Source organism: Schizophyllum commune, assembly GCF_000143185.2.
Source record: "Schizophyllum commune H4-8 unplaced genomic scaffold SCHCOscaffold_8, whole genome shotgun sequence".
NCBI lineage: Eukaryota > Fungi > Basidiomycota > Agaricomycetes > Agaricales > Schizophyllaceae > Schizophyllum > Schizophyllum commune.
Genome location: NW_026089545.1, coordinates 622,043 through 648,259, shown reverse-complemented (window position 1 = coordinate 648,259; position 26,217 = coordinate 622,043). Strand labels below are relative to the sequence as shown.

The 26,217-nt window shown below is 58.3% G+C and overlaps 14 protein-coding genes across 14 annotated transcripts; 7 read left to right on the top strand and 7 right to left on the bottom strand.

Annotated features, from left to right (window-relative positions):
- Nucleotides 1-5: 5 nt before the first annotated feature.
- Nucleotides 6-1,124, bottom strand: SCHCODRAFT_02630951 (uncharacterized protein). The gene is made up of 4 exons (XM_003030635.3): nt 910-1,124; nt 673-842; nt 254-622; nt 6-202 (listed from the first exon to the last, which is right to left on the bottom strand). Exons 1-3 carry the CDS (start codon nt 1,003-1,005, stop codon nt 271-273), a joined length of 618 nt encoding a protein of 205 aa, XP_003030681.2. The 5' UTR covers nt 1,006-1,124; the 3' UTR covers nt 6-202; nt 254-270.
- Nucleotides 1,125-1,669: 545 nt separating this feature from the next.
- SCHCODRAFT_02509459 (alpha/beta-hydrolase) lies at nt 1,670-2,854 on the bottom strand (the record flags this gene model as incomplete). The annotated part of the gene is made up of 3 exons (XM_003030636.2): nt 1,670-2,324; nt 2,376-2,512; nt 2,567-2,854. 3 exons carry the CDS (start codon nt 2,852-2,854, stop codon nt 1,670-1,672), a joined length of 1,080 nt encoding a protein of 359 aa, XP_003030682.1.
- A 1,587-nt stretch (nt 2,855-4,441) lies between these two features.
- Nucleotides 4,442-6,485, top strand: SCHCODRAFT_02630939 (uncharacterized protein). The gene is made up of 3 exons (XM_003030205.2): nt 4,442-4,749; nt 4,814-5,043; nt 5,116-6,485. Exons 1-3 carry the CDS (start codon nt 4,518-4,520, stop codon nt 6,256-6,258), a joined length of 1,605 nt encoding a protein of 534 aa, XP_003030251.2. The 5' UTR covers nt 4,442-4,517; the 3' UTR covers nt 6,259-6,485.
- On the bottom strand, nt 6,373-7,477 carry SCHCODRAFT_02630937 (trimeric LpxA-like protein). Its single transcript, XM_003030637.2, has 6 exons — nt 7,400-7,477; nt 7,161-7,345; nt 6,972-7,110; nt 6,816-6,918; nt 6,654-6,762; nt 6,373-6,485 (listed from the first exon to the last, which is right to left on the bottom strand). The coding sequence occupies exons 1-5, from the start codon at nt 7,439-7,441 to the stop codon at nt 6,659-6,661; spliced, it is 573 nt and encodes a 190-aa protein (XP_003030683.1). The 5' UTR covers nt 7,442-7,477; the 3' UTR covers nt 6,373-6,485; nt 6,654-6,658.
- A 625-nt stretch (nt 7,478-8,102) lies between these two features.
- SCHCODRAFT_02702759 (uncharacterized protein) lies at nt 8,103-9,255 on the top strand (the record flags this gene model as incomplete). Its single annotated transcript, XM_003030206.1, has 2 exons — nt 8,103-8,159; nt 8,212-9,255. 2 exons carry the CDS (start codon nt 8,103-8,105, stop codon nt 9,253-9,255), a joined length of 1,101 nt encoding a protein of 366 aa, XP_003030252.1.
- A 952-nt stretch (nt 9,256-10,207) lies between these two features.
- On the bottom strand, nt 10,208-12,028 carry SCHCODRAFT_02630936 (uncharacterized protein). The gene is made up of 5 exons (XM_003030638.2): nt 11,621-12,028; nt 11,540-11,568; nt 11,328-11,488; nt 10,851-11,276; nt 10,208-10,790 (listed from the first exon to the last, which is right to left on the bottom strand). The coding sequence occupies exons 1-5, from the start codon at nt 11,693-11,695 to the stop codon at nt 10,531-10,533; spliced, it is 951 nt and encodes a 316-aa protein (XP_003030684.2). The 5' UTR covers nt 11,696-12,028; the 3' UTR covers nt 10,208-10,530.
- A 795-nt stretch (nt 12,029-12,823) lies between these two features.
- SCHCODRAFT_02630932 (uncharacterized protein) lies at nt 12,824-14,490 on the top strand. The gene is made up of 6 exons (XM_003030207.2): nt 12,824-13,089; nt 13,135-13,163; nt 13,221-13,384; nt 13,449-13,856; nt 13,924-14,158; nt 14,211-14,490. The coding sequence occupies exons 1-5, from the start codon at nt 13,018-13,020 to the stop codon at nt 14,136-14,138; spliced, it is 888 nt and encodes a 295-aa protein (XP_003030253.1). The 5' UTR covers nt 12,824-13,017; the 3' UTR covers nt 14,139-14,158; nt 14,211-14,490.
- A 68-nt stretch (nt 14,491-14,558) lies between these two features.
- Nucleotides 14,559-15,673, bottom strand: SCHCODRAFT_02630927 (40S ribosomal protein S14). The gene is made up of 4 exons (XM_003030639.2): nt 15,478-15,673; nt 15,172-15,340; nt 14,865-15,121; nt 14,559-14,815 (listed from the first exon to the last, which is right to left on the bottom strand). The coding sequence occupies exons 1-4, from the start codon at nt 15,478-15,480 to the stop codon at nt 14,789-14,791; spliced, it is 456 nt and encodes a 151-aa protein (XP_003030685.1). The 5' UTR covers nt 15,481-15,673; the 3' UTR covers nt 14,559-14,788.
- Nucleotides 15,674-16,230: 557 nt separating this feature from the next.
- On the top strand, nt 16,231-16,965 carry SCHCODRAFT_02582704 (uncharacterized protein; the record flags this gene model as incomplete). Its single annotated transcript, XM_003030208.1, has 1 exon — nt 16,231-16,965. One exon carries the CDS (start codon nt 16,231-16,233, stop codon nt 16,963-16,965), a length of 735 nt encoding a protein of 244 aa, XP_003030254.1.
- A 239-nt stretch (nt 16,966-17,204) lies between these two features.
- Nucleotides 17,205-18,288, bottom strand: SCHCODRAFT_02702754 (uncharacterized protein; the record flags this gene model as incomplete). The annotated part of the gene is made up of 2 exons (XM_003030640.2): nt 17,205-17,812; nt 17,865-18,288. The coding sequence occupies 2 exons, from the start codon at nt 18,286-18,288 to the stop codon at nt 17,205-17,207; spliced, it is 1,032 nt and encodes a 343-aa protein (XP_003030686.1).
- Nucleotides 18,289-18,595: 307 nt separating this feature from the next.
- SCHCODRAFT_02508506 (uncharacterized protein) lies at nt 18,596-19,442 on the top strand (the record flags this gene model as incomplete). The annotated part of the gene is made up of 2 exons (XM_003030209.2): nt 18,596-18,768; nt 18,824-19,442. The coding sequence occupies 2 exons, from the start codon at nt 18,596-18,598 to the stop codon at nt 19,440-19,442; spliced, it is 792 nt and encodes a 263-aa protein (XP_003030255.1).
- A 219-nt stretch (nt 19,443-19,661) lies between these two features.
- SCHCODRAFT_02507164 (glycoside hydrolase family 28 protein) lies at nt 19,662-21,479 on the bottom strand (the record flags this gene model as incomplete). The annotated part of the gene is made up of 11 exons (XM_003030641.2): nt 19,662-19,755; nt 19,854-19,949; nt 20,004-20,077; nt 20,154-20,295; nt 20,353-20,421; nt 20,480-20,694; nt 20,768-20,876; nt 20,928-20,944; nt 20,996-21,097; nt 21,151-21,201; nt 21,270-21,479. The coding sequence occupies 11 exons, from the start codon at nt 21,477-21,479 to the stop codon at nt 19,662-19,664; spliced, it is 1,179 nt and encodes a 392-aa protein (XP_003030687.1).
- Nucleotides 21,480-22,295: 816 nt separating this feature from the next.
- SCHCODRAFT_0257792 (Flavocytochrome c) lies at nt 22,296-25,292 on the top strand (the record flags this gene model as incomplete). Its single annotated transcript, XM_003030210.1, has 13 exons — nt 22,296-22,668; nt 22,718-22,737; nt 22,791-22,862; nt 22,913-23,006; nt 23,066-23,146; nt 23,223-23,235; nt 23,595-23,727; nt 23,783-23,878; nt 23,929-24,291; nt 24,341-24,723; nt 24,775-24,927; nt 24,979-25,052; nt 25,107-25,292. The coding sequence occupies exons 1-13, from the start codon at nt 22,603-22,605 to the stop codon at nt 25,290-25,292; spliced, it is 1,734 nt and encodes a 577-aa protein (XP_003030256.1). The 5' UTR covers nt 22,296-22,602.
- On the top strand, nt 25,222-26,171 carry SCHCODRAFT_02630913 (uncharacterized protein). Its single transcript, XM_050345638.1, has 5 exons — nt 25,222-25,442; nt 25,492-25,585; nt 25,635-25,704; nt 25,760-25,780; nt 25,835-26,171. The coding sequence occupies exons 3-5, from the start codon at nt 25,649-25,651 to the stop codon at nt 26,013-26,015; spliced, it is 258 nt and encodes an 85-aa protein (XP_050199140.1). The 5' UTR covers nt 25,222-25,442; nt 25,492-25,585; nt 25,635-25,648; the 3' UTR covers nt 26,016-26,171.
- Nucleotides 26,172-26,217: the final 46 nt, after the last annotated feature.

The window sequence follows — 26,217 nt, the reverse complement described above, 5'->3', positions numbered from 1 at the left end:
GAGCGTTCAGTGGTCCAATCAAGTCTTCATGTTGCTGGGTTGAAAAGCATCGTGGGTTCGTGGAACACGGAATGATTTGTACACACAACCCGCAGTGCAAAGACCTTTCTCTATCGCCAAACGAACCCAGTATAGATATTCGCGGCAGAGAACGCCACAGACGTGTCGGTACAAATACAGGTGCTCGTATGAGGACTCGAAGCTTAAAGCAGAGTCAGCGCACTACACGCGCAAATCGCGAGTTCAGACGCACCAGGTATCTGCCTACCCTTAGTAAGCCCACGCATCGCGTACAAGTGCCGCCCGGGAGCCTTTACCCCACGTCTCGGCCAGCTTCTCTCGCGTCTGCGCCACCTTCGCTAACACGTCCACCCCGAGGTCACGACCTTCGCGAACCGTAGGCGGGTCGCAGCGTCTGCAGAGCGTATTGAAGGCGTCGAATGCCCACGCCTTCTCGATGTCATACTGCTTATGAACGACAATCTTGCGCACAGGTTCTATTGGGAGAGAACCGAGGCGCTTGATCGCGAGTTTCCGTATCGCTGCAAATTCCCATAAGGTCGAAAGCTTAAGAACGGCGAGCCAGTCATCGATTGTCTCAGCACTGAACTCGCCGATGGTCCTGTTCGCGGCGTCAATAGGCGCCATGGGGGTATCTGTAGTAGTACTTACAGCGGATACAGGACCCAGAGCAATTTCTCGAACTCCCTCGCCGTGATACCCGTGAGCCGTAGCGGTGAGCCGTCGTCTGTGTAGGCCAATGCGGGATACATCTTTTCAAATGCTCTGGAGTGCGGAGCGCGAAAGAGACCGGTCCACAGTCGAAAGAGCGTATCCGATACCTGATAAGCGCCCATGATCACTCGCATTCTCTGGCTCGTAGAGAAAACGAGGCGAGCTGGCGCTCACCAGGATGCTGAGATTCCCGTCCTCAAAGTAGTAGTCCGGATGGCGATGAACGTTGGCCCTTCGACTGTAGGCGGGAGGCGGCGGAACCATGGTCATGGAGGTGAGATGCGACGGGGGAGGTCATAGTGCGGCTCACGAGCCTCGCGCTCGTGCAGTAACGTGAGCCATCATGCTATCGTGCAAGCTAGCCGAGCCCGCTGATCATGAGAGAGATCGCGCGTGTCTCTAGCGTGCGCCTTAGCGCAAAGCAGAGCAATACGATTGTGGCACCAACGGGGGAGAGCTGACTCCTTGGCCCTGTGTTCAGTCTACACGTCGATCTGGCAGAAGCCAAGCTGGTAAGCATCCGGCGTCATTTATGTGCACGGCAAGGGGAGGCTGCCAGGCGTTCGCAAGACGCGAGCGCGAAGGGCATGGAGGAAGACGACAACCTCCGCTTGTACTTGATTATAGTTGCTTGGTTGCGCACGTTAGGCATGTGACGCAATTGTCACGGTTCGACTTCGACAAGACCAGGGCTACATACATACGTATGTAGAGCTCTTGGACTCAGAAGTCAAGGCGAGTAGGATCAAGAATGCTTGGTGAGCCGGGTTCAAGCTCTTGGGCCAAGTTCACAGCTCAGACGGTAGTTTGCTCTGCCCCGATCAGGTATTACAATCGTCAACTAAGATATACTGGTATGTGTTGTGAGTCTATGTATGTACATGAGGGGACATCGCGGCGTCGTGCACATAGCTGAGCATGATGCATAGGGGGTTTAAGCGAGGAATGCGTAAAGCGAGAGCGCGCCGAGGGCGAACAACGACGGGATGGTAGCAGCCGCCGCGCCGTTCTCCCTCGCATTAATCTTGTCCTCGTTCCCGGTCGCCTTCAGCGTGAACACGCGGAACTGCTCGTTCGTCTCGTCCGGCTGGTCGTAGAAGACGGCGTGGCCGGCCTTGTCGACCTCGGTGTGCGTGATGAGGTCGTTCGGCCAGTACGCCTTCATCGTGTTGACGACCGCGCTGCCGTTCAGGCGCTGCGTGTCCTGCGCGCCGTTGATCGCGAGCAGCGGGATCGACGCGTCCTTCACGAGCTCCTTCATCTTGTCTGAGTCCTGCTGCCGGGTGATGACGAGCTTGGTGACCTCGGACGGCTCCGCGGCGGCGACGCCGATGAGCGCGGCCTTGTAGTCGAAGGGCACGGTCTTCGGGTCGTAGAACAGGCTGTCCTCGAATGAGGCCGCGTTCTTCTTCCACTGGTCGGTGTCGTTGGAGACCTGCATGCCGGGGACGATCTGGAGCGTGGACTCGGAGACGACCTCGGTAAGGACGTCGCCAATGTAGGGAATGGCGGCGATGGAAATGTAGCCGGAGATGGCGTCCGTGCCGAGGTTAACGACGATGTCGGTGAGCATCGCGCCGCCGAGGGACCTGGGGGATTGTTAAGTGCAATGCTGGGCAAAGTCGCAGAGGGAGACATACCAGGCGGCGAAGACAGGCTTCTCGACCTTGAAGGCGTCCAGGACGGCCTTGAAGTCGTTCGCGTAAAGCTCAGACTTGTGCCCATCCTCCGTGGCGTTCATCGCGCTCTGGCCGTGCCCGCGGGGGTCCATGCGGATCTGAGGATCCCAAGGTCAGACAAAACAATGACGGTACAAACGAGATTAGCATACCATGTAAAGCTGCTCGCGCATGGTTTGATTCTCGAATTGCTTGTCAAAAGAAATAGTGCTGAGCGTGTAGCCGGGGACGAGAACGATGGGCGGGTTGGACGGGTCGCCGACCGCCTCCGCGTAGATCTGCGCGCCGTCGCTCGACCTGACGAACTTCGCGACGATCTGGTCGGGGCCAACGCCCGCATCGTGCACATCCTTGTCCGCATCGACGAGCGAGGTGGGGACGTTGGCGACGGCGGCGAGCGCCGCGGTGGCGAGGGCGGGGATGACAGCGAACGACAGCATGGTTCGAGGTATAGAAGTGAGTGTCGTGAAAAGAATGGTAGTGAGAAGTTGAAGAGTATGGGCTGGGCTCCAGTCGTCGGTGAGCGGAGAGGGCTGGAGGATGAGGATGACGGCGAGCAAAGGTCGCCTTTTATTTCTTGGCGTGGCGGAAGGGAGGTGGACGTGTGTGAGTAGGTGTGCAAGGTGCGTAGGCTTCTTCTCCACGTTTATGGCGGACGAATTGGTGCGCAGCTTTGCCGCCTCCCGGTGGCGGAGTGTCCGGAGCGAGAGCAGACCAGCGTTTACGCCAGCAACCTGCCAATTCCCTGGTTGTACTTGTCGAAGTTGATGCGTTGGGCGCGCTAACGTGATCCTTTAGGTCCGCAAAAACAAGACCAGTCCCTGGCGTGGTGGACAGCGGAATGGTGTGCGAGGTGAGAAAAACCACTCGTGAAGCGCACGATGCTAAGAAATCAACGAGGCAAAGGTGCGTTACATGCGGCGAGAAACGTCCACAAAGAAGTCTTCCAAAGGGCCAGCACAGGTCTTGCAGTCTTCTTATTCCACCGACGGGTCGGTGCGTCTGAAGCCCTGGTAGGGGGATACCTAGACGTAAGCAGGATCGTCGGGAGTACTCAGGGCACATCAGCGTCTCTTTCCGCTACTTTCCGGGTAACTGTGGCCAAGGGATCAGCGCGAGTGAGCAATTGAATGGATGGCAGGAATAACTCGCCGCTCTCACCACGTTTCGTGAAGTTCAACTTCACGTGCGCCATTCATGTACGCACCGGCGGCAACAACCGCCCACTCCGAACTCCGTTGGCCAACTTGGACAGAGTAAGCCTGGCCGTTGCTGCGTTGAGACCTCGGGTCCGTTCCAATCCATGGACTCCGAGCTTCCGCTTGCTTACTCTTCGTGGGGTGGCTGAATGCGCTTCCTGGGGGTATACGTACTTTGTTGGGAAGCTACCAACAGCTGCTCAACCTTCTAGAGGGGATCAGCCCCTGCAAGCTTGTTATACTGACAGTGAGTCTGCCCTCCGCCGATGACACTGGCTCCACAAGCGATCGGCCACAAGTCCCAGAGCTGCCTGGAGGTGAGCAGGAGGCTCATCTGCCGAACGAGGATCGATTTTCACAGGCCGTGCAGTTTCGTACTGCAACCTGAAAGAAAGCAGAATCCACGGAAAATATGTTCGTCTCGACTCCGAAACGTGCGCGCGGATAAGACCTGGCATACAATGAACATGATGAGAGTTGGTGGCAAGCTGTGGCGTGGGAATCGTCCTTCCCGTTATGGAAAGCCTTGTTCAGGATTGGGTGGCTGTACCGGCGTTCAAATCTTGGTCGCATACTTCTCAAAAACCTTTGTGCACCCCTCGACTGCATCGTGTTGCGATCTGAAAGCCCTTCGATTACTATTGAAGATGCTGAGTACGGTCCTCCAGAGTTCAGAGGTAGGTCAGGCGTCTCCCCGACGTCATCGTCTGCGTCGACGCTGGTGCCCTGGGGAAACCCATGCAGTGGAGTATGCAAGGTACATTGGAGCCAGCATAGAACATGAGTACCGCGATGGCGAACTTCCTTCCTTCTCACTCTCTCCCATCATCCTACTTGAGCCATGGCTGCTACTTTCGACAAATCTCTTCCGACAACTCCTTCACGCGAATGGCCAGGCGACGTTATGACTTCGCCTACGCGAGAGGATCAGACTGCTTCTAAGGAGACACCGCGAACACCACCACCGCCGACTACACCCTCATCTCTTGGTCTCGACATATCGGGATTGTTCTCAGAGAATTTCGGCGCTCACCAACCTGAGTCGTTGTCGAGCATCATACCTTCTCAAGATGAACTCCAGCGGGTACTTGACCTCGTCAAGCAATATTTGCCTGCGCAGGTCTCGACCATCCTTGGTGAGCAGCCCCTCTACATCTACATGAAATGGTAGTGCCAAAGACTGACTGGCAGATCTCCCAGCTACGTCAGACTCTGACTCGCAAGATGCAGAAGTCAATGTCCATGTTGACTCACAACCATCGCATCTGCCTGAGGCTATCACCACGAATGTGAAACAGAAACCTCCGCCCGCCTCCAGCCGCACCCTCAGCGGCCTCAGTACGGCAGCAAGCGATGGCTTCTTGTCCAGTACCCCTGGTCGCAGCGGTTCTTACAGCACCGCAGGCACGCCCGACATCGAGAAAGCAACGGTAAGCCTTTCTTTCCCATTTTCATCTCGCACACAGACTTTGACACCGGAATCTGATCGCGCCTACCCCTAGGTCATCCTCGCCTTTCCCAGTGCCATCGAGCGCCGCTTCACAGATCTGTATGCTTCCGATCGGGCGACGGACGGGCACGGTACATCCTCTGAGCGAGCTACATCGTCGTCCGGGCGAGCTGCAACGGCGGCGACTACGACCACCTCGGGCGGACATACGAACAGCACCTCGGCGGGCCACACTACGTCGACAAACGGCCTCTCGCATCATGCCGACGACGGGCATTCTCCACCCAGTGACGGGCCAATTGCGCAGAACGATGGACACTCCGGCCGCATCCCCCTCTACGACGTCCACCGTCCGGCGAAGAAGGGCACGGCGAGCACCTGGCTCTCGTCGCGGGAGCGCGTCGACTCGCCATTGGCTTCATCTCTGTACGCGGATGCAGGCCATTCGACGTTGAGCGGAGATGATGTTCCTTCTGGCGCCTGGAAGCCGGCCTTTGGCCCTCGTACCTCTAGCATGATGGGCATGCTCTCTAGGTCGACCTCTGAGGACATCGACTCGCCTGCCCAGGGCTCGAGCATCGAAGGGCACGTCGGGCACTCGAGTGCGGGCCCATCTACGCCTGCCGTCCATAGCCTCGACGCGCAAAGCTCTATTCCAATGTCGATCGCGCAGAGCTCGCTGCCCATGTCGACCGCTGCGGACGCGGGGCACTCGAGCTATGGCTTCGACGCCTCGCTGTTAGAACACGGGCACGACGTTCATGCTCACGACTCCCTTCGGGACGATGCGTCGCGGGGGACGCTCGCGGGGTCGGCAGCTGGGCACGCGCAGGGCGATACGCAGGCGTTGAGTGACGGGCTGCTGCACAATACCGATGACAAGGACCACACACCACCCACGGTCAACCACCATCATGAATGTCCCGTCAAGCAGCGATTGGAGGCGAGGCACCATCGCGAGGATGGATTGGGGACGCATCCAAAGGAGCTATCGGCGATGCAGCAGGACGAGGATGCTGAGGAGCATGCGCGAGTCAAGCACGCGAGGGAGCCCACTGCGCAGAAGGACAGCTCCCCGACGGCGCGCGTGAGGTTCTCTGATAGACTGCGCGGCGAGGCGAAGGTTCTGACGGGCAAGCTCGTGCGGAAGGAGGGTAGGGTGGAGGAGGGGAGGCGTATCATGGGGCGGGCGTAGGAGAGGAGGGAGTAGAAGGCACACTGGGATGAAACGGATGGCAGGGCAACGCACAGCAGGAAGAAACAATGTACAATGTATTTGCATGACCTTGACGCACCGGCTGGAGGTCGATGGGATCGTCCGACGCTCGGGAATGCAGCATAAAACATGTCTATAATAAGCATTAAGCACCTCATAGTAGGGTCGGGTATAGGTAGTGCGTTGAGGGTATTGATTATGAACGCCTGTGAGAGGAAGATCAGCGTCTGACGCATGGAAGCTGGAAGCTACGAGGAGAAATCAGGTGCACATTGCTCGTCATGCGCCGAAGCGCTATCAGGGCTTGACTTCTATGCTATTCATCCTTGCAGGCAACAGGTTGCCGCGGTTTGGGGGGAAAGGTGTACACTCACATATGTTACCGCGCACTCTCGGGATACGGCTGGAAGCGTTGGTAAAATTCCTTCGTATAGGATTCGACGAGTTCTTGCGTCGTTTCGGGAAGGTCTTCCAGGAAGTGACCTGTGTAATTCGTATGTTTTAGCTCGATCCTGGAATTCAACGAGCGCACGCACCTGGAGTGCCGCCGAAGAGTGCTAGCGCTGGGATGACGGTGTTTGGTGGTATGATTGTGTTGTCTGCTATCTTCGCGCAGTCCTTGATGATAGTGAATTTGCCCTGCGAGTGCTGTGAGCACCCAGATATGCATAGCAAAGGACAGAGAGACGTACGATCACGCAGTTCTTCCCGATCTCGACGTAGTTCCCTATAGTCGCTGCCTCCACGATCGTGTTGGCGCCAACATGAACGTGGTCCCCGATCTTCATGGGGTAGTAATTGAAGTTGCCGCGATACGTCTTGTACGGTGGTCTGCCGACGCGTCAGTCGTACAAAGCACACGCGCCTCGCGTCGAACGCACCTCATCACGCATCCTTCACCGACCAAGCAGTAGCGTCCCAGGGATATCACGACAGCATGGCCAGGCCCTGTTCGTCTGAGGTCCCCGCGGATTACTGCGTTGCCGGAAATAATGGTCTTGCCGCCGAGGATGATGTTTTGTGGGCCGGCGATGGTCGCGCGGCGCGAGACTTTGTTGCCTGTGTCCTACTGAGCATTCACGATTCGTGTCGTGAAAGGAGGAGAGGCAGAAATGCGCACAGTTTCGATGAATTCGCCCTTGGAATAGTAGATGGGATCCATGTTGATTGAGTCGCAGACCGGAAGGTGATGGTAAGAGGCAAGCGCCGAGTTCCTGACCCACGCTTGTCTCCCACTCTCATCTCGAGCGCGTTCGACAAGCCGTCGCCCTTCGCTGTTGCAGACTAGTTACAGGTGTACCTGCTCTGCAACTGTCGCTCTGTACACGGTAGGCTTGACAGACTGACGGCCGCCCGGAATGGGTCTCCCTCACAGACGACGATTCCTGTCAGCACCATTGCGAATGCCCAAGAAGTATCTTTTCTCATAGCGATAGCAATACAACAAGTGCCATCTTCTGCCACTAATCGAAGGTCAGGCGCCTAAGAAAGGCTCACTGTCGACATGGTCTACATACGAGACCTCCTTTGGTGCGTGCATCTCCCTTTGTGACTTAACTGACTTTATCTTCCCTTTGAGCGGAGATCGCACACCTTTCATCTTATCGTACCTGATGTCTCCAGCATGGACCTCTCCAGATGAACACATAAGAAACGCGTGCCACTGCCACCCTCCTCGGAGCGCTCGTCTCTACCCACTGCGCGACCTTGCTCAAAGGTATCTCGATCTCGCTTGTCCTACGCAGGCCTTCCTTGTTATCCACACTGTTTCTCACTCTATACCCTGCGGCTCCCGTGTAACGCTCCGTCTCTCGTCTCTCGACATGTCGCGCACCCAGCGCGCCACAGATACCCCGACCATGGCTTTTCACGACAACCAGGTGCGTTATCTCTCTGCTATTCATGCCGTACTTTTCTGACATGTGCAAGCAGACGATTGAGCTCCCCGCTTTTTACACGCTCCCTTACAACACACCCTCGTCGCTCGAGCTCCAGGACCGCCTCGACGAGGAGTTCGACACCCTCTCGGCCTTCGGAACTGCCGACTTCGCCATTCTTTACCTACCCCGAAACCAACGCCTCGTCACCTCTCGCCCAACAAAGTTGAAGACGCGCCTCGCACCCACTGTCGAGGAGGCCTTGGAGGAAGCGAGCGGGGACAGCCCCGTTTGCGATGCCCCTCCTGCCTACTGTAAGGTGGAGGCCAGCGATACGCCACCCACCTTTACTTCGCCGTCAGAGAGGACGATCGCTCAGCTTGCTGCCGATGCCGCCATCCGCGAGAAGGACGAGGAGGATGCATTGAGGCCAGTCCCGACGCCGGATGAGATCCTCCAGCGTGCCCGTGAGCAGGAGGCTGCCGAGGAAGCAGCGCTCGAGTCCTTCTACGCCAAGTTCCCCGCACTCGCTGCTCTCCGTCCCTCTCCGCCTCGCATGCCCGCCACTGGGCTGCTTACGCCTCCGCCCACGCCACCCACCTCTCGTATTCCCAAGGGCGCCGCACGTATGCCCTCTTTCATCACGATGGAGAAGAGCGTGTCTAAGGCTTCTTCCGCCGTCTATGTTCCTCCGTCGTCCTCTGCTCTCGACAAGCGCATGTCGACTGCGCCACCCACTCCCGTGTCCGCGCCGCGGAAGCCCGTCTCCAAGATCCCGCGGAAGAAGAACAAGGAGAACACTGTCCAGCCTGCGGGCCGCCAGGGCAAGAGCTTCACCGTGAAGATCGACGTGACTGTCGACTCCAGCAGGGCTGGTGGCTCGAGCAAGGCGAGCGGCCCAGTCAAGGCCCCCACCGCGCTCAAGGTCAAGAAGAGGGAGAACGATGGTATGCCAGCGAAGGGTCGTATGACGGCGACGGCTGGCAAATCAGGCTCCCCTCCGCACGCTCCTTCGAAGTACGGCGCGCAGGCGCCCCTTGATCGCAAGTCTCGCCAGCACTCCGCCGTCGTAGGACGGCCTGCCACTCGTGTTATGTAGGCGTCTTCGCCACCTGGACCTCACTTACTATGCTCGACTGTATGCTCGCCTTCGACTTCCATTATGTACCGATCATGCTCTCCCTACGTATGCCCTGCCCTGTATCTCAGACGCTCAGTATCTTGTATTTATACACACGAGTGTGCCAGTGCTCCTTTGCCGATCGAAGACCAATTATTTGTCCCGGAGGCCTGAAGTTACGCCTGTAATTGTGGTGAATGAAGAGGGATGTATTTGCATGAGTATTGCGTAGAGTTATGCCTAAGGAAAGTCTATGTGCATGCATATGGCTGGAGCAGCAGGTATGTACGAGGGCTTCGGCCGAGATATGTACAATGGGCGTACACACAACAGCGATGTAGGAATAAATGAAGTCAGACGGAACATTATCAACAGACAAGAGACGTGCTACCAGTCCGAAGGTCAATCAACACCACAACCCCGCTGCTGCACTACCTGGATCCGCTTCACCCGCTGCTGGTCGTCGTCTGCCCCTGCACGGCTTCTACGTTCGACACGTCGGCGTCCTTCGCCTCGTTAGCGAGGTCGGTCTGGATAGTCAGGTGCGGGCGCTTCTGGCTATCGTCCGACATGGCACCTGCGTCCTCGGCGTGCGCGTCGACCTCCACGATAGGGTTGGAAGACTCGCCTAGGGTGTCGGCAGGGTTGGTAGTGGAAGAAGTGGGATTGGTGTCGCGAGCACGCTCCTCGGTAGGGACGGAAGACGAGTGGTCGTTTGATTGCTGAGCGCCGACCTGCGCAACGGTCTCGTCGGCCTCCTGGTCGGAAAGTCCTTCGGGAAGTTCCTCCTCAAAGAGGTCCTCGTCCTCGAACCCGCTGTCGACCGCCGCGTCCTCCCAAGCATCGCCCACAGAGCGGTCAGGGGACTGGGGTGTTTGGGGGCCCGTAAAAGGAGCGACCTCACCCCTGGGAGGCGATGCGGGGACGGCAGGGATGACAGGCTCGCGGGTAGCAGGGACAGCAGGCTCGCGCACCTCCCCCGGCGGCGGGCTCCTCACAACTTGCTCTTGTCTGGGTCGGCGCACTCCTTCAGTTGAAACCGGATAGACATCGCTTGTATTCGCGGGCCCGCCGACGGCGCGAGTACGTGTATCTACAGCGTATACACCCGCCCCCGGCCCCGCCGGTCTCGGCTTCGGCACATGATGCCCACCCTCCTTCTCGTCAGCGTCGCGGTCGTGAGGCTCGTGGTGGCGGTCGTCGGGAGGCGTCGTGGGCACCGTGAAGCTGCTCCAGCCCGAGCGCACGGCGGGCCTACTTGTTGAGGCCGCGGCCCGACGTGGGGATGCGACGGCCGGAGGCGCCCATGCCTTTCTGGAGGCCGGTGGGGCTCTCGGAGCGGCCGTACATGCCGCCGCCGTAGCCCTTGACCGCGGGGCCCATGTCGCCGGACTCGGAGAACGTGGAACCGGTCTCGGAGGCGGCGGCGGTGATGGTCGTCGGGTCGATGGACATGCCGTTGATGGTGGAGAGCGTGGGGTCGCCCGGGAGGATGCTGTTCTTGGCCGTGGTACCTACAGACGAGCGGTCAGCCCACTGCGGCATGCGGAGTGCAGACGGCATCACCGATCCACCTGAGAGGCTGTTGTTGAAACCAATGCGCACGTCGTTGATGGGGTCGTCAACGAGGACGATGTTGAACATCTTCTGGATGATGTCCTGCATGTCCTGGCCGTGGACGTTCGACGGCGTGCCAGAGACGCCGGTGCGGGTGCGCGTCAACTCGCGGGCGCGGGCGATGGTCATGGCAGTCTCGATGCCCATGAGCATACCCTCCTCAACCGTGAGAGGCTCCTCGCGCTCCGTAAGGGCAGCGTAGGACGGGATGAGCAGCTGCCGGTTGACCTCGTACTGCTGGTAGGTGACGATGCGGTCGATGTGCGGCAGCTCGAGCTTCTCGAGCTCGCGGACAGCAAGCGCGTGGACTTCACGGAAGCCCCAGCGATGTGCGAGCCCGAGGATCGCCTGCCAATCTTCCGCCGGCGCCTCGTAGATGGAATCTGTGTGTCCTTGTTCAGCGAACAAACAACACGGGTGGGCATGTCACTCACACTTGGGGTTGTAGAACACCCAGTTGAACTTGGCGAAATCCCGTGCAGAAACGTTGTCGATCACGAGGGCGTTCTCGGCCGTCCCCAGTCGCTCTGCGCCTGGGGTGGACGGTGCACCGAGGATCTTGCGGAAGAACTCGGACTCGCGCTCATAAAAATACCTGATCAGTAGTCAGTGCGCTGAAAGGAGGGATTCAGCAAGCGATGCGCACCTATGTACACGGAAGTGGTTGCGATCCACCTAGTGAATAATAGTCAGCCTCCGTCCCACGTGTCTCATCGTTGAGACGCACCAGGAAGTAGAGGTCGCCTCCCGGAAGGTAGTACTCGTCATAGCGTCGTAGCGTTACAAATTTCTCGTTGGACATGATGTCGTCTTCCAGCGACGAACGTGAAGGGGAGGAGACGAGGGGATGGGGAGGGGAGGGGATCGTGAGGTGCTGGTGGTGTGAGGAGACAAACCGCAAACAGGACCCCTTATATTTTCCGCCATGCCCTGATACCAGCCGTGCACACGTGTATGCCTCATGCCGTAGGATGTTGTCCGATGAACTTGAGCGGGGAGGACGTGGTGATTTCGGGTGTCATGTAACTGGATCTCTAGCATGAGGCCTCCTTCCTTTGGCCTAAGCTTTTCATTGTTCATCGGCCACTATGTGCACTTGCAGACACCGTCGTCGGCTGCAGAGGCCTGCCCCTCGCCTGCCACAGCCTGGTTCCCGATAAACACGTTTCTGATGGGAAACTCGCTTGGAAAACATCTGATCATGACACCGCGATCGTCACCTGTGACCTGGCATGCTGCACGGACACCCTTGGACCTATTGTCCATGGCCCATTGTGCAGAGCAATTGTTCACGACGCATTGTTCCTCGCAGATGCTGCAGCAGGGCAGTGGTAAACTGGAGTTGTCAAAGTTCGGAGCAAAAGATGTTCTGTGCACGTGCCACGTTTCGTGGTGATCACGCTGAAATCGTGGAGTTGAACTTCAACTTGACCATCATCGCTACGGTGTGATCTTCAAGATTCCATTCATTCAGTCCGCATAGTCCTATGGCAGCAAGTCGGTAGCTCACAAATAGCACGCTTAGTGGCGCCGCCACCCTCGCGGCGAGCTTCGCTCCAGAACAGCTGCGCAGACCTCCAGAACCCGTTGCATGGGTTGCGAGACGCCGCTTCAACGGCGACTTCCATGCTAGGATTCGTAGGATCAAGCTCTACATATCCATCTACCCTGGTCGGATCGATACTACATTGAAAACCCTATGCCTGCCCTATGCGAATGATCTTCGGGCCATCCACATAGAAGACAGATGACACCAAACTCGTCCCCACCGTGATCCTGAGAATGGCTGCAAATGACCATCGCTTTCCCAAATGCGCTCACGTATCCTCCCGCTCGATTACGAGCCAATCAACGTCTGGGGCGTCCGTACCGTTCCGCCCAGTAGAATCGAACCCCAGCATGCTCTGCGTTTTCATACGTGATCGATGCGCGAGGCGGCCACGCCTGATGGGCGTGCCGCCGGCGATGGTGTACACGATGCACTCTGGTCGGATATATGCCACGCCGCGATACAGCCCTTGCTCCCCACCCTTATCCTTGCGCCCGCCATCTCCCATCTTCATATCTCTATCTCCCTTTCTCTCTTCACGCCAGCATACCCATACCCATTGACGACCCGACACGATGAACACGCCGGTCAAGAACATTCGCCGCAGCTCGACGTACTACCTCGGCGGCGGCGATCTGCACATTCTCGTGAGTGCGCTGGAGGGACGTCGGCAGCGCTAACGCGTCGCGCAGGTCGAGGGCGTCATGTTCCGCGTGCACAAGTCAGTGTTCGGCATCGGCCCTGAACCGGACGCGGCGCTGAAACGCTTCACGCCCAGATACTTTTTCGACCGGGAGTCCAACACGTTCCGCCGCGAGTTCGTCCTTCCGGTGTCGCCTGGTGCGCAACCGAAGGGTTCGTCCGAGTCCACCGCGCTGGTCCTGGAGGACATCACCCTAGAGGAATTCGAGAAGTTCCTCTGGGTTTTCTACAACCCCCGATGTGCGTCGCCAGCCGTGTCGCGCGACCTTGTATGACTGACCACCAATTCCCACCCCCGCTGCAGATTCGATCTACGACGCCGCACCCGAAGACTGGGTCGACATCCTCAAGCTCGCGCACATGTGGAGCTTCCGGGAGGTGTATGAGCTCGCCGTGCGCGAGCTTGAGCACCTCGAGATGCCCGTCGTGGAGCGACTGATTGCGTACCAGGCGTACGGCGTCAAGCGCGAGTACATCATCCCCCTCTACGCGGAGCTCTTCCGCCGCGAGGAGCCGCTCTCCAAGAGCGAGTCGCAGCGCCTCGGCATTGAAACCGTGTACACCATCTGGATGGGCCGCGAGCGCCTGCGCGCGAAGCCCGTCTTCGACGGACGCTCCGGGCGCAGCCCGCTCCCCGCGGGCCTGCAGGAGACGGAGGTCGAGTCTATGGCGCGCGAGCTCCTCGCGGACCGCGCCGCGAATTCATCCCCAGGTCAATCATCGGTGACGTCCGCGCGCGTGAGGCCTCGTGCACGGTTGCTGACCTCTGTTCCCTGTAGACGATGACGCGCCAACGTCTGCGGAGAATGGCGCGCACTTTGCTACGGGAAGCGCAGGTGGAGGCGTTCGCGGAGCTGGCAGCGGAGGCGGATACTCCAACTCCCGGCAGCCTAGCCACAGCCGCGAGTCCTCGGGTGGGGCGGGCCCGGCGTCGTTCGATGGATACCGATTCAACACAAACGGACGAACGTCGCAGCGCGGGATCAACAAGTAACCGCGAACCGTTCGTAGTCGGTGAGTCTTGTGCGAGCAAAGGCGAAGACGTGTTGCTTACTAGGCATGCTAGTACCGGGGCAGAAGAAGAAGCGTCACCTGCGTAAGGGACTGAAGAAGCGAATTCTCCGTCTCCTCCGCGTTACGAGGCTCAGGACGAATCGGAAGCAGCTGTAGGATTGGACGGTCATTGTCATGTCTTGACGACAGGGACACTCAGTGCACGATATTCACGATTGTATTGTAGATACTAAGTTATGTAGCATGCTGGAGATTGGATGGCGAGTCCTACCATGAGTCAAGATAGTCCAGAGGAATGTAGAGCCTGACGGTGTTGTTTTTCTGATAGGTGAGGTCGTTGACCGGAGTGCCAGCGCTTGCTGCCGATAGAAAGGAGACAATGACTAGTATCTTCGGCGTCGTAGCATGCCTCGCATCGGTTGCGAAAGGAGAGACTCAGCTCAACTCAATCCGGGTTGGTGGACATACAACAACATTCGATGTGGACCAATCATACAAGCATGTGAAGATAATGACCACGGGACGAGCCCCAGAGGACCCGCTGCGTGTCAAACAGCGACATTGTATTGGTTGCACACTCCGACAGGAAATGGTACATTTTGGACGATGCGCAGCGCATAAACGCACCATCTACAGACGACGACCGCGGCGACCACCCTATTTCATGCGTTAACTGCGTAGAGTCATGGAACTTAGGTTGACGTACCTTGCGGCGGGTGCTGTCGGTCGGGACGGGGGTGACGTCCTCAATGCGGCCAATGCGCATGCCAGCACGGGCAAGCGCACGGAGCGCGGACTGGGCACCCGGACCCGGGGTCTTGGTGCCGGTACCACCAGTGGCGCGGAGCTTGATGTGGAGGGCAGTAATGCCAACCTCGCGGCAGCGCGCGGCGACGTCCTGGGCAGCCAACATAGCGGCGTACGGGGAGGACTCGTCACGGTCAGCCTTGACCTTCATACCGCCTAATCGCAGGGTCAGATCACCGTAGATCGCAAGGGGACTACGAACGCACCAGTAACGCGGGAGATCGTCTCCTTGCCCGACAGATCGGTGACGTGGACGAAGGTGTCGTTGAAGGACGCGAAGATGTGCGCGACGCCGAAGACGAGCTCGCCCTCAGCGACCTGGGGACCGAGCTGGACGGCAGCGTCCTCCTTGGGGGCCTTAACCTTCTTGGGGGGCTGCGCAAGTCAGCATCTCGATGCACTTGACGCGCCCTATGCGACATCCGTAGCGATCGTTCGCCATCCAGCGATAGACGGCGTAAATCGCCACGGATGTGCACAACGATGGCAGCGTTGAGGACGTCGCTACTCACCATTGTGGTCGGAGAGTCTTGAGGCGGCGAGGGTCAACGGAGGGGCTTGAGGAACGACGGCGACGATGCCCAGCAACTTTCGGTGTACTGCTCTGGATTCCCACGATAGCTTGTTTGTGGCGTCGAGGACCGGAATAATGAATTGCGAATGTGACCGTGTCACAGTTGGCTTCCCTTTGCAGACCGTTGCGCTCTTCCACCCGGCTGCTGATTGCTACTCTGCTCGGTGACGGATCCCGGCGTGCCAGTCACTCCATTGCCACTCTGGCTTGAGCGACCTCGCTAGTTGCCTGCGGACTTAAGCTGGGAGTTGGTCACGTTGAGCAAGCAGGATAGCTGTCGCTGCAGACACTGCTACACAGGAACTCGTGTAACGACATGGAAGGCATACTTACTGTGTCTCTACGACGCCCGCGTACCTCTACACAGCATGCACGCCACATCCCTTATACTAAACAAGGCATGTCGCACAGGTTTCCCGCCCCCAGGTCCAGCACAGCCGCCCAAAGAGGCGCATCACCGTCGTCCTACGTTTCGCGAGGCCCGAATATGACGCATTCCACATGTTATGAATGCCGCCGCCTTCACGACTGATGCGCCCACTTGCGAATGTCCCTGATGATGGGCGCTACTCGTGCACAGCAAGCCTTGTCGCCGCAGGCGACGTAGTCACTGCATATCCCGCCTGTGAGCCTCATAAGGGTGCGTGCAACATTCTGTGCGTTCCTCACTTGTCTGCTACCAACGACCATCATGTCACCGCGCTCACCACCGAAGACCGTTCATTTCGCGACGGCGGATATCGTGATCCCGCCGTCGCCTGCACCATCACCACCGCCATCACCGACGCTCTCTCCCTATTCACCAGTGCTATCATCACCAGCCACTCCCGAGGACGTATTCCTTCCTCTTGACCCGCTGTCACCAAACGCATGCCCCTCGCAGCTGCCGGAGACCGCAGGGGATGAACGCTCCGTTTCGTCCACGTCACCCTCAAATCATCCATGCATCCACTCCCTCATGGGCTTCTGGCCGCAGTCCTCTCTATCCTTCCGCTATGACCTGACTTCCCCTCCTTCAGTGCTCACCTCCGCGCCGCTATACTCCCACCTCCATGAGTCCGCTACGAAACCACCACAGGAGTCACTACGTGTGGCGGTGCCGTGGCCTGTCGCTGGAGAGTGGCAGATTCCCATATCTGCGAGCGTTGGTCAGGTCACTTGCATGGACGTCCTGCGCGGGCTACATCGCGACCTGACTCGACCCATCACGCACGCCGAATACCGCGCGCTGGGCGTAGATACCGACGTACGGCGGCGGGTCGATGCGTCCTACTGGGCACGATGCGGCAGGATAATCGACCCCGTCGTCCGAACAGCGGAGGAGCAGAAGGGTGTCAAGCGCATCGACTTCCTGATGGAGAGGCCGATTTTTGCAGGCTTGTCTGCACGCGAGGACGGTCTCTGGCGCCTACATACGACTTCATGAGAACCTTTGGCTGCTGGACTAATTTATTATCGCATCTTGTATCGGTCTCCCGCTCGACGTGGTATTTATTTCGCACAGTAGTTTTTTGCCATCGCACATAGCCTAGCCTCATTCCATCCACCACTGTAATATACGTAGCTACCTAGATTCAGATTCCTGTCAAGACAATGGTATATCATGTACGTCTACGATCCCTGATATGTCGAAATACGATATGTTGAACACGACCTGGCAGCCTTCTAAAACGGTACGCCTCGCGCAGTAAAGACAAGCTTGAAGTCCTCAATAGTAGGTGTGCCAAGGATCGCAAAGGCAACTCTGTCGAACGAATTTCGGAACCGGGCCGTCTCCTCGAACAACAGATCCACCCAGATCCCCGCGACCATCTGCACATTGTTCTTGAAGACGCCCGTCCCGAAGCTGCCCAGGACGATATCCCGCACACCCTCCTGCTCGAAGAGAAAGAGCAGGCGTCCCATGCGCTCCCGCATCGCCATCCCGATGTCCCCTTCGATGTCATCATCGGATACCCGTCCATTGTTCTTCTGGCGTACGACGCCCGCGTTGACGGCAGGGCTAGTAAGTATGTCCACCTCGTATGGTGGCAGCCATCGCCCGTCATCGGTGCGAAAGACGAGGATGGATGGCGAGTAGATCATGGCGTGAGTGTAGTATCCCTCTGTGTCGCGCTTCTTGTGTAGTCTATAGAATCGCTGCGCCTCTGCCGTCAGGAGGGTCGGGTATAGGGTCGAGGAGCGAGCGATGGATTCCTCTTGTGCCGATGCACCAGAGAGGAAGCCTCCACCAGGTTTAGTAGCAGACGCGAAATTGAGTATGCCGACACGAGCTGCGTGTAGCGCATCAGTTGGCCTGTACTTCCGAAGACACAACGAACATACCGTCGGTCTGAGAGATCAGAAGTCGGGCACCCTCTAGCGTGGATATCTCAGCAAGCGTGACTTCGGTTTGCCTGCCGCTACCAGATGGTGGAGAGGAGATCTCCCACGAAGCAAGCGCGCAGTCAGGTTGATAGTAGCGCGTTCCCTGTTCGGAGCGCTTTACGGCGTCTTTGAGGGCATATGTGCGACCGTCAAGGCTGTAGCACCCAGCTTCAAGAGCCTCGAGTGTATCGTCCGCGATCTCCTTCCTCCTCGAGCGCGCATCGCCATACCTCCTTTGTGGCGGGGGCGGAGATTCCTGGGGAGACGCAGGGGAGGGTGGAGACGAGGAACGGCTGTATGGATGGGATCCACGAAGCTTCTTTGGGTCCCCGTTCTCTTTGGGTTTCGGCTTGAAGTAGTTCTTGATGGAGTTGTTACTCATTGTTCTGTAAGATGTATCGTGGCGAGGAGACAAGCGCTTGACTGGACATCAGTGACATTCGCCTGACCTAGCGGGGACGCGTCCCACATTTTGACACTGTAGAGCTATGTTCCAGCAATCGCCCGACGAAGATAACCAGTTTCTGCTGAGATGAGGGACAAGAAGAAGGCGCGCCGATGCCTCGCGACGCGCCTGACTCTCGTTATTGTCGTCACGGTCACGCACGCCCACACGTGAGCCGCACACAACCGCTTTGACCTCGTGTTTTTCTTGACTTCAACCCCCGGGGACGTTCGGGCAGGGCACCATGTCGCGATGGATGAAGATTGCGCAGGGCTTCAGGCCGTTCTATATGACGACGCCTGCCGACATGCTTCCCGCTGGCCTCGCGGAGCTCAAGACGCCGCCGCTGTATTACCGGAAGCCTCCCACGTGGATGAAGTTCTCGTGGTTTATTGCTGGTGGCGCGGTGGTCTCAGCGTGAGGATGACTTCTTTCAACCGCAATTATTCATATCTGACTATGTTGTATGTAGAATCAACATGTCTGACTTGACATGGGAGCACTGGACCGAGTTCGTCGAAGACGAATCCAGTTTCGAGGCCCGCGCGAAGGACCCGTCCCTCGAGAAGAAGGGCAAATGGGAACTTCGCCCATGGTATCAGCGTCTCGGCATGTGCGGTCTCCAGCTCAGTGCAGCCACTATGCTTTCCGTCATCGTCGTCCTGATGCGATATCGCACCGTCAAACGCCTCGACATCTTCCGCCACAGCGCCCAATTCGACACGGGCGGGCCGACGCTGCTCCTCGCGCAGTGTGCGCACCACACGTCGCCGAGCTGGGGGTACATTCGCCCTATCAAGCAGTGTACTCTGTCTGCTACTGGCGCGACGGACCATACGCTGTACCTCACGCTCGCTGGCGACAAGGCGGACCGCAAAATCGACTTGAGGGGCGCACTGATTCGTGGGAAGGAGCTGCCACCGAAGGAGGCTCGTGCGGCGCTAATTGAGGAATTTGGGGCCGAGGGCAAGCTGAAGGGCGTGGCTCAGGCATTGAAGGAGGAGGCACAGACGGGCGGGAGTGGATGGAAGTCGGGCCCGGTCAAGGAGCGGCAGGACCAGCGGCGGAAGGCGCTTGAGAAGGATCTATGACTTGCTACAGTACTATGATGCTTAATCCCCACTCACGCCCATTTCGTGGATACCACTCGATAACATTGCATACCTTGCGACTATGGAAGTGCTTTCCCTCGTCTGAGGTGCATTTGCCGCTCAAGTTCACTGATACAGATTTTTCACAGCTTCGAAAGTATGTATGCGTGTGCGTTTGTAGACTCCCCAGTGAGACGCGACATTGCACAACCATCTGCCCTACGCCGTGTTCGTACACTCGGCGAACAAGCCAACCGCATTCCCGCTCAACTCCACGTTCTCGCAAACATACTTCGCATCGCCGTCCGGACCCCTGCAATGATCGTCAGCTTTGCCACAAAAGCGCAAGTCTTGGATTTGCTCAAGTCCAATGGCAGCTCCAGCGAAGGGCAGTGAGGAAATTGTACGCACGTCAGGCTGAGATCATTCACGTTGATGTTTGAGCACCGTCCGTCCGGAGAGCAGGCGATGGACGCAACGACATCGTCCGTGCCGGTGCCGGTGATGCTGGGAGGGCGAAGAGTCAAACTGTCAGTCTAGGAGACTGTCGGAAAAACGCACTTGTTGAACCATACATCCTCGATATACGTGTTCGAGGGGTACTCCGCGCACTCGTCCTCGTCGGTGAAGTAGCACTGAGGGTCGCGGTCAGCATAGCGTCGTTAGCGATGACGCGGAGGAAGGAGACGCTGTCGCGGTGAGTAGACGCACCTGGTCAATGACCACCGGGTTATCAACCTCACTCTCCACGAAATTCTGGAAGGTGATATTGCGCACGATGCCGGAGCCAACGTCGGGGCCGGCCCATGCCTTGATGCGCGCACCGTTTTGGGCCTTGGACATCTTGATGTCGCTGGCGGGGTATGAGTGTCACTGGCGAGGGCAAAGCAGACTGCGCGACAGCACTCACATAGCGGTGACATTCTCCACGATATCGTAGTACTCGGGATACTGGCCGAGCGAGCCCACGGAGATGCCGCTGGCAGTCGCAGAGCGTCGATCACCATGGGTAGATCACCAAGACTGCCAAAACTTACTGTGACCCCGTACAATCCAAGTTCGATACCAAGATATTCGTCGAGTTCGGCTTGAAGGACACGCAGTCATCGCCATTGTTGATCACCGAGTTCTGGATAACCACGTTGTCCGAGCGGTAGGTGTCCCAGCCATCGGTATTCTTCGCTTCGTTGTCACTCGTGGACTCGGAGGTGATAGTGATGTTGTCGTAGATCACGTTGTTGGATTCATAGACCTGGAATGTAAGGGTTAGTGGGGTGTGGGCATAGGGAGAGGTGTCAAGGAGTAAGTTGGTGAGGATGACTTACCAGGTTCACCCACATGGGCGCGTTGACCATCGCGATGTCTTTGACTGTGACACCGTCGCCTTGGTAGACCGTGAGGATGATGGGCCGCAGAAGGGATGAGTTCGAGGCGCTGCCTTCTGATCAGGGGAAGACACCTCAAAGGATCGCCTGCCCGACTCACAACTCGTCATACCAGGGCTCAAGGTGCGCGTCAGTTAGAGTTGATGTTTTTTGGTTCAAAGGCAGTACCTGTCCTTTCCCATCTAGCGTTCCTCCCCCGCTCAAGGTGACGTTAGTTCCGCCCAGGAGCCAAGCCGTAATGGAATTTTGGAAGTCGAAGTGAAAGCCGTTCTGCACGTAGTTTGTCAGCTCTAGGAGCAAGCCCAAATGATAGACAAACGTACACCGCTCCAGTACGGGATGTCTGGATTGAAGGCAATCGTCCCTTGCAGGTCCTTGATATGTGTGAGCCATATATACACGCCGACAGGTGGAGCACAGGATGACCAGAATGGGCACTCACAATATGCGTGTTCGAGAGGCCGGTCATGTTCAGCCGAGTGCTGATGTTAAGCGTCGTGTCGGCAGGAATGGTAATCGTGTCGCAGTCCGTAACTGCAGCAAGGAAGGCAGGTGCATCGTCTGCGCCAGTTTGACTGAGCGTGCAGTCCGCTGCTGCGATAGCACGCGCGGCGAGCAACGCGAAGAAGCCTGCCCTGAGGTGGAACCGCATGGTGGGATGAACAGATGCGAGATAGACAGGTGTGCGAGAGTCCTGCCACAGGCGCGCTTTATATACTTACCTACTGGCGAGCGGGCCGTGTCGTAACGGTCCGCTGCGAGAAGCCAGAGCACCTGACGACGCGCGTGAGTTCGTCCGGGCTTTCTCCAATATATGGAGGAAGGTACGCTTCACAGGGCAAAATGACATGGCGTAGCAAAAGGGTCGCAAGTCTGCAAGTCGCAGGACCTCGTAAGTGAGCACGCGGTACAGGATAGCACCGAGGACTCGGGAAAGCTGCTCGTTTAAGAGAGCAGGACCGGGAATCCGCTGACGCTTGATAAAAAAAAGCAGAGGTGTTCGGCTCAGCAAAGGCAGATATCAGGGCAGGCATTCTTCTTTTCGGTCTGCTAGGGTGATATGATACAGATGAGTGTCGAGACCAAGATGGATGAGCTTGCCGCTGTTTGCCGGCGCGAATCCCAGGCGTGTGGCGTGCGTCCGAATTAGGCAGTCCTTGTTTCCTCCTTGATCATGTACGGCCACGGCCCGGGGGCGACAATAGGCGCCCGGACTCTACCCGGATTCTCCGGCCGCGCATAAAAGGCCGCGCGCGCTTCCACAGCCGCAGAACATACCTTGGTCTCGTACCACCACCATCCCATGCGCGGCCCACCACTTCGCGTCCGCCGTCGTCGTTCTCCACGACCACGGCGACGCTCAACTCCCGGAGGCTAGGCGCCATCGCCACATAACTTCACAACGTCACCCGCGCCGCCGTCGCGCTCACTCTCTTCCTCATTGCAGCTCACCAGCATCGTCAACGGCGAAGCCACTCACCTTTGTGGTCTATGAGTCCCCCACGCGCCATGACGGCCCATGTAACCGGGTGCGTGCCTCGACGACGCCCCCGCGCCCCTCAGCTCTCCGTGAATGCGTTGGCTGTGTGGGCTCGTGGGCGGAGGGGTGCGTAGCCGTGGGAGTGACAGGATACCGGCCAGCGGACGCCGCCACGATAAATCATACCTTGAACGGGTGTGTGAGGGCGAGGGGGATTGTCCGCGTAAGCGCCGGCGGGGTTGAAGCACGATCGTCCGGGGCGGTGCTGTTGGGCACTCGAGGAGGGTGTGGGCTGATGGCAAAAGGCGACGCCCTACTCACGAGTAGGGTGGAAGGGTTGCAATGTCTGGCGTCGAAGGAGGTACGTGGTCGCGCTCGCCATATAGTTCATGTCGCTCACTTTATTGCAGGGTCGTTGGCAACGCTACTCGCAAGAATACTCCCACCTCCCGCGATAACATATTATACTCATTGCCACACCAGATCGTCTTTCGCGGACGGCCTATGCGGCCTACATCTGCCAACGATCCCTACCATGCCGGCACATCACGAAGTGTACGACTGGCTACATCCTGCTATGCTCCGCATACTGACTGTACCCTCAGATCCAAGCCACTGGGCAACACTAGCAGTTGTCATGCCACATTGCCTGCCCCAGGTCATTTTGTGGCTTGTAACGATGGTCCCGTTCAACGATCCGTATGTCATACCACAGCGCTTTTCCGAGTCTATGCTGACATCCACAACCCCCTCCGCAGGACTTCCATGAGGTCGTTGTCGCTGGACGTACTCTTGGGCGCGTAGAACATGCAAATGTGGTCTTCGTGGTCTCTGCCTATGTATATGCAGTGCTTTTCATGTTATGCAGTGAATCTGAGCTCTCCCTCCAACTATTCCCTGCTTTATTGCCCTCAGGAAGCTGCAAGCTGTGCGTCTCAAGTACGGTACCACCCGTGGGAAATCTGTCACCATTGTGGTTCCCTGAGTGGACAAGCTATTCCTTCCTATCCACCCCGTTGACTGGCCTTCGTTATTTGCGAGCACGGCTAGTATGTCAGAGCCACCTTCCAAGGCCGCCCGTATGACCTGAGATCGTCGCCCATGGCCACCTGAATCCTCCAATCCACAACCCTCGTCGACCAGGAACTGTCTGGAATCGGTCGAGCCCGGCCCCGAGTGCCATTCGCTCTTATAAGCGTGCCCGCTCGCCATCGCCGGCTATGCGTCTGACAAGCCCCTCCTTCCTCCTCAAGTCTGTAAGTATAGCCGCCATATCGTACTTCGCAGTCCGGTACGCACGACACGCAGCCATGTCGACCTCGCGAACGATCGTTGTGGGCGGCGGTCTCGCCGGTTTGAGTGCGGCGCATACGGCGCTAGAGAATGGCGCCACGGTCGTTTTGCTAGATAAGAAGCCTGCGTGCGTAAACAGTATATGTGAAGGGGGAGGATGGGAAGCTGATCCTGTAATGCAGTCTAGGGGGAAATTCAGTGAAGGCCAGCTCGGGAATCAACGGCGCCGGCACTCCTGCCCAGCAAGCTAACAACATTATCGACACCCCCGAGGCCTTGTGTGTACATGCCCTACTTCCCACATCCTTTCATCCTAACTTCCACCCAGCTACCGCGACACCGAGGCCTCCGCGCGCGACCTCGCTCGCCCCCACCTCATCAAAGCCCTCACCGACCACTCTGCCCCCACCCTCCAATGGCTCGTCGACACCTTCGGCGTTGACCTCTCCCTCGTCACCCGCCTCGGCGGGCACAGCATCCCGCGCACGCACCGTGGAAAGGGCGGCGCGCCCGGCTGGGCGATGACCTCCGCGCTAGTGAAGGCGCTGGAGGCCAAGTCAGACCGTGCGCAAATCGTCAAGGACGCGAAGGTGACGGCGTTGCTGAAGGACGGCGGACGCGTCACGGGCGTCGAGTATGAGGTCGGCGGCGAGAGGCGCACCGAGCATGGGGCTGTGGTGATCGCGACTGGGTGCGTACGCCTGCTTCATTCTCATTCATGTACTAAATCTCTCCCTCAGAGGCTACGCCGCCGACTTCGCCCCCGGCGGCTTTCTCGCGCAGCACCGCGCCGACCTCACCGCGCTCCCCACCACCAACGGCGATCACGCTACCGGCGACGGCCACCGCCTCGCCGCCTCCCTCGGCGGCGCCCTCTGCGACATGGACCAAGTCCAAGTCCACCCCACCGGCTTCGTCGACCCCAAGGACCCCGACGCGAAGACGAAGTTCCTCGCCGCGGAGGCGCTCCGCGGTGTCGGCGGGCTCCTGATCGACAAGAATGGGGCACGCTTCGTCAATGAGCTGGATCGGAGGGACGCGGTGACGGCGGCGATGCAGAAGGCGGAGGCGCCGATTAGGCTGCTGTTGAACCCGCAGGCGGCGGCGGCGTTGGAGGCGCATTGTGAGTGGAGATGATGGGTTAGACGTGGGTGGAAGGCTGATGTATTTGCAGGCAAGTTCTACCAGTCTAAGGGCTTGATGAAGCGGTATGAGAATGCGGCGGAGCTGGCGCAAGACACGGGACTCTCGCTCTCTTCTCTCGAGGCCACATTCAAGTCGCATCAGGCGTATGCCGACGGACGCGAGAAGGACCCCTTCGGGAAGAGTGAGTGCTGCAATCCACCGTCTTGTACTCGAGGTACTGAGCAAGCAACAGGCAACTTCGACAACGCTACCTACACCCTTGACGAGCCGCTGCTGGTAGCGCAGATGACGCCTGTCGTCCACTACGTGCGTGTTCACTTTTGCTTCTCTCCAGCTTTCCAACTAAGCTCATCATCGAAGACCATGGGAGGTATCACCGTTGACGACCAGGCGCGCGTCCTCGACGCATCTGGCGCACCCATTCCTGGCCTCTTCGCCGCTGGCGAGGCGATCGGCGGCGTCCACGGGCGCAATAGGCTCGGCGGCTCGTCGCTGCTTGAGGCAGTAGTGTTCGGCAGGATCGCGGGCAAGAGCTCTACGGCGTAAAAAGATAAGCAACATGATAAAATGTGTATTTGTAAGCTCAATCCGAGAATGAAGTCTCGCAAGGTGTGCATGTCAGGTGCATAGTGTGGCATGGGGGTGTACATGACGGTGGGTACATATAAGAAGGCAGCGGCACCGTGGCACGAAGCCCTGCAAGGTTATCAGCGAAGTGCAAACGAGGATACGAAGTTGGACTTACAGTTGGTGCACAACGTACTTCGCGACGGGAGCAGAGTTGGACGCTTAGATGCATGACTTCGAAGGTGCGGTCGTACGTGCCAGCAGTGCTAGGCCTGTCAGCGAAGGTGAGCATGCGCATTGCGATGTTCACAGTATACTTACGGTTGCATAGTCGCATGACCGCTCAAGTCAGCCTTCGATTAAGCCTTGAGGGCATGGATTCGTGGCAAGTCTGTGTGGTTACAGTGAGCACGCGATAGGGTTGCCAAGGGGACGGGAAGGCTTGCGCTCGAGGATGCTGACAAGACCTGGGGAGTATCCTTGTCAGCGACATGCGATATGTGGCGAGCGCGACCGCGTACCTCCTTCGACGCCAGATACTGCTACCCTTCCGCCCTACTCGTGAGTAGGACGTCGCCTCTTGCCAACGGCCCACACCCTCCTCAAGCGCCCAGCAGCACCGCCCCGGACGATCGTGCTTCAACCCCGCCGGCGCTTACGCAGACATTCCCCCTCGCCCTCACACACCCGTTCAAGGTATGATTTATCGTGGCGGCGTCCGCTGGCCGGTATCCTGTCACTCCCACGGCTACGCACCCCTCCGCCCACGGGCCCACACAGCCAACGCATTCACGGAGAGCTGAGGGGCGCGGGGGCGTCGTCGAGGCACGCACCCGGTTACATGGGCCGTCATGGCGCGTGGGGGACCCATAGACCACAAAGGTGAGTGGCTTCGCCGTTGACG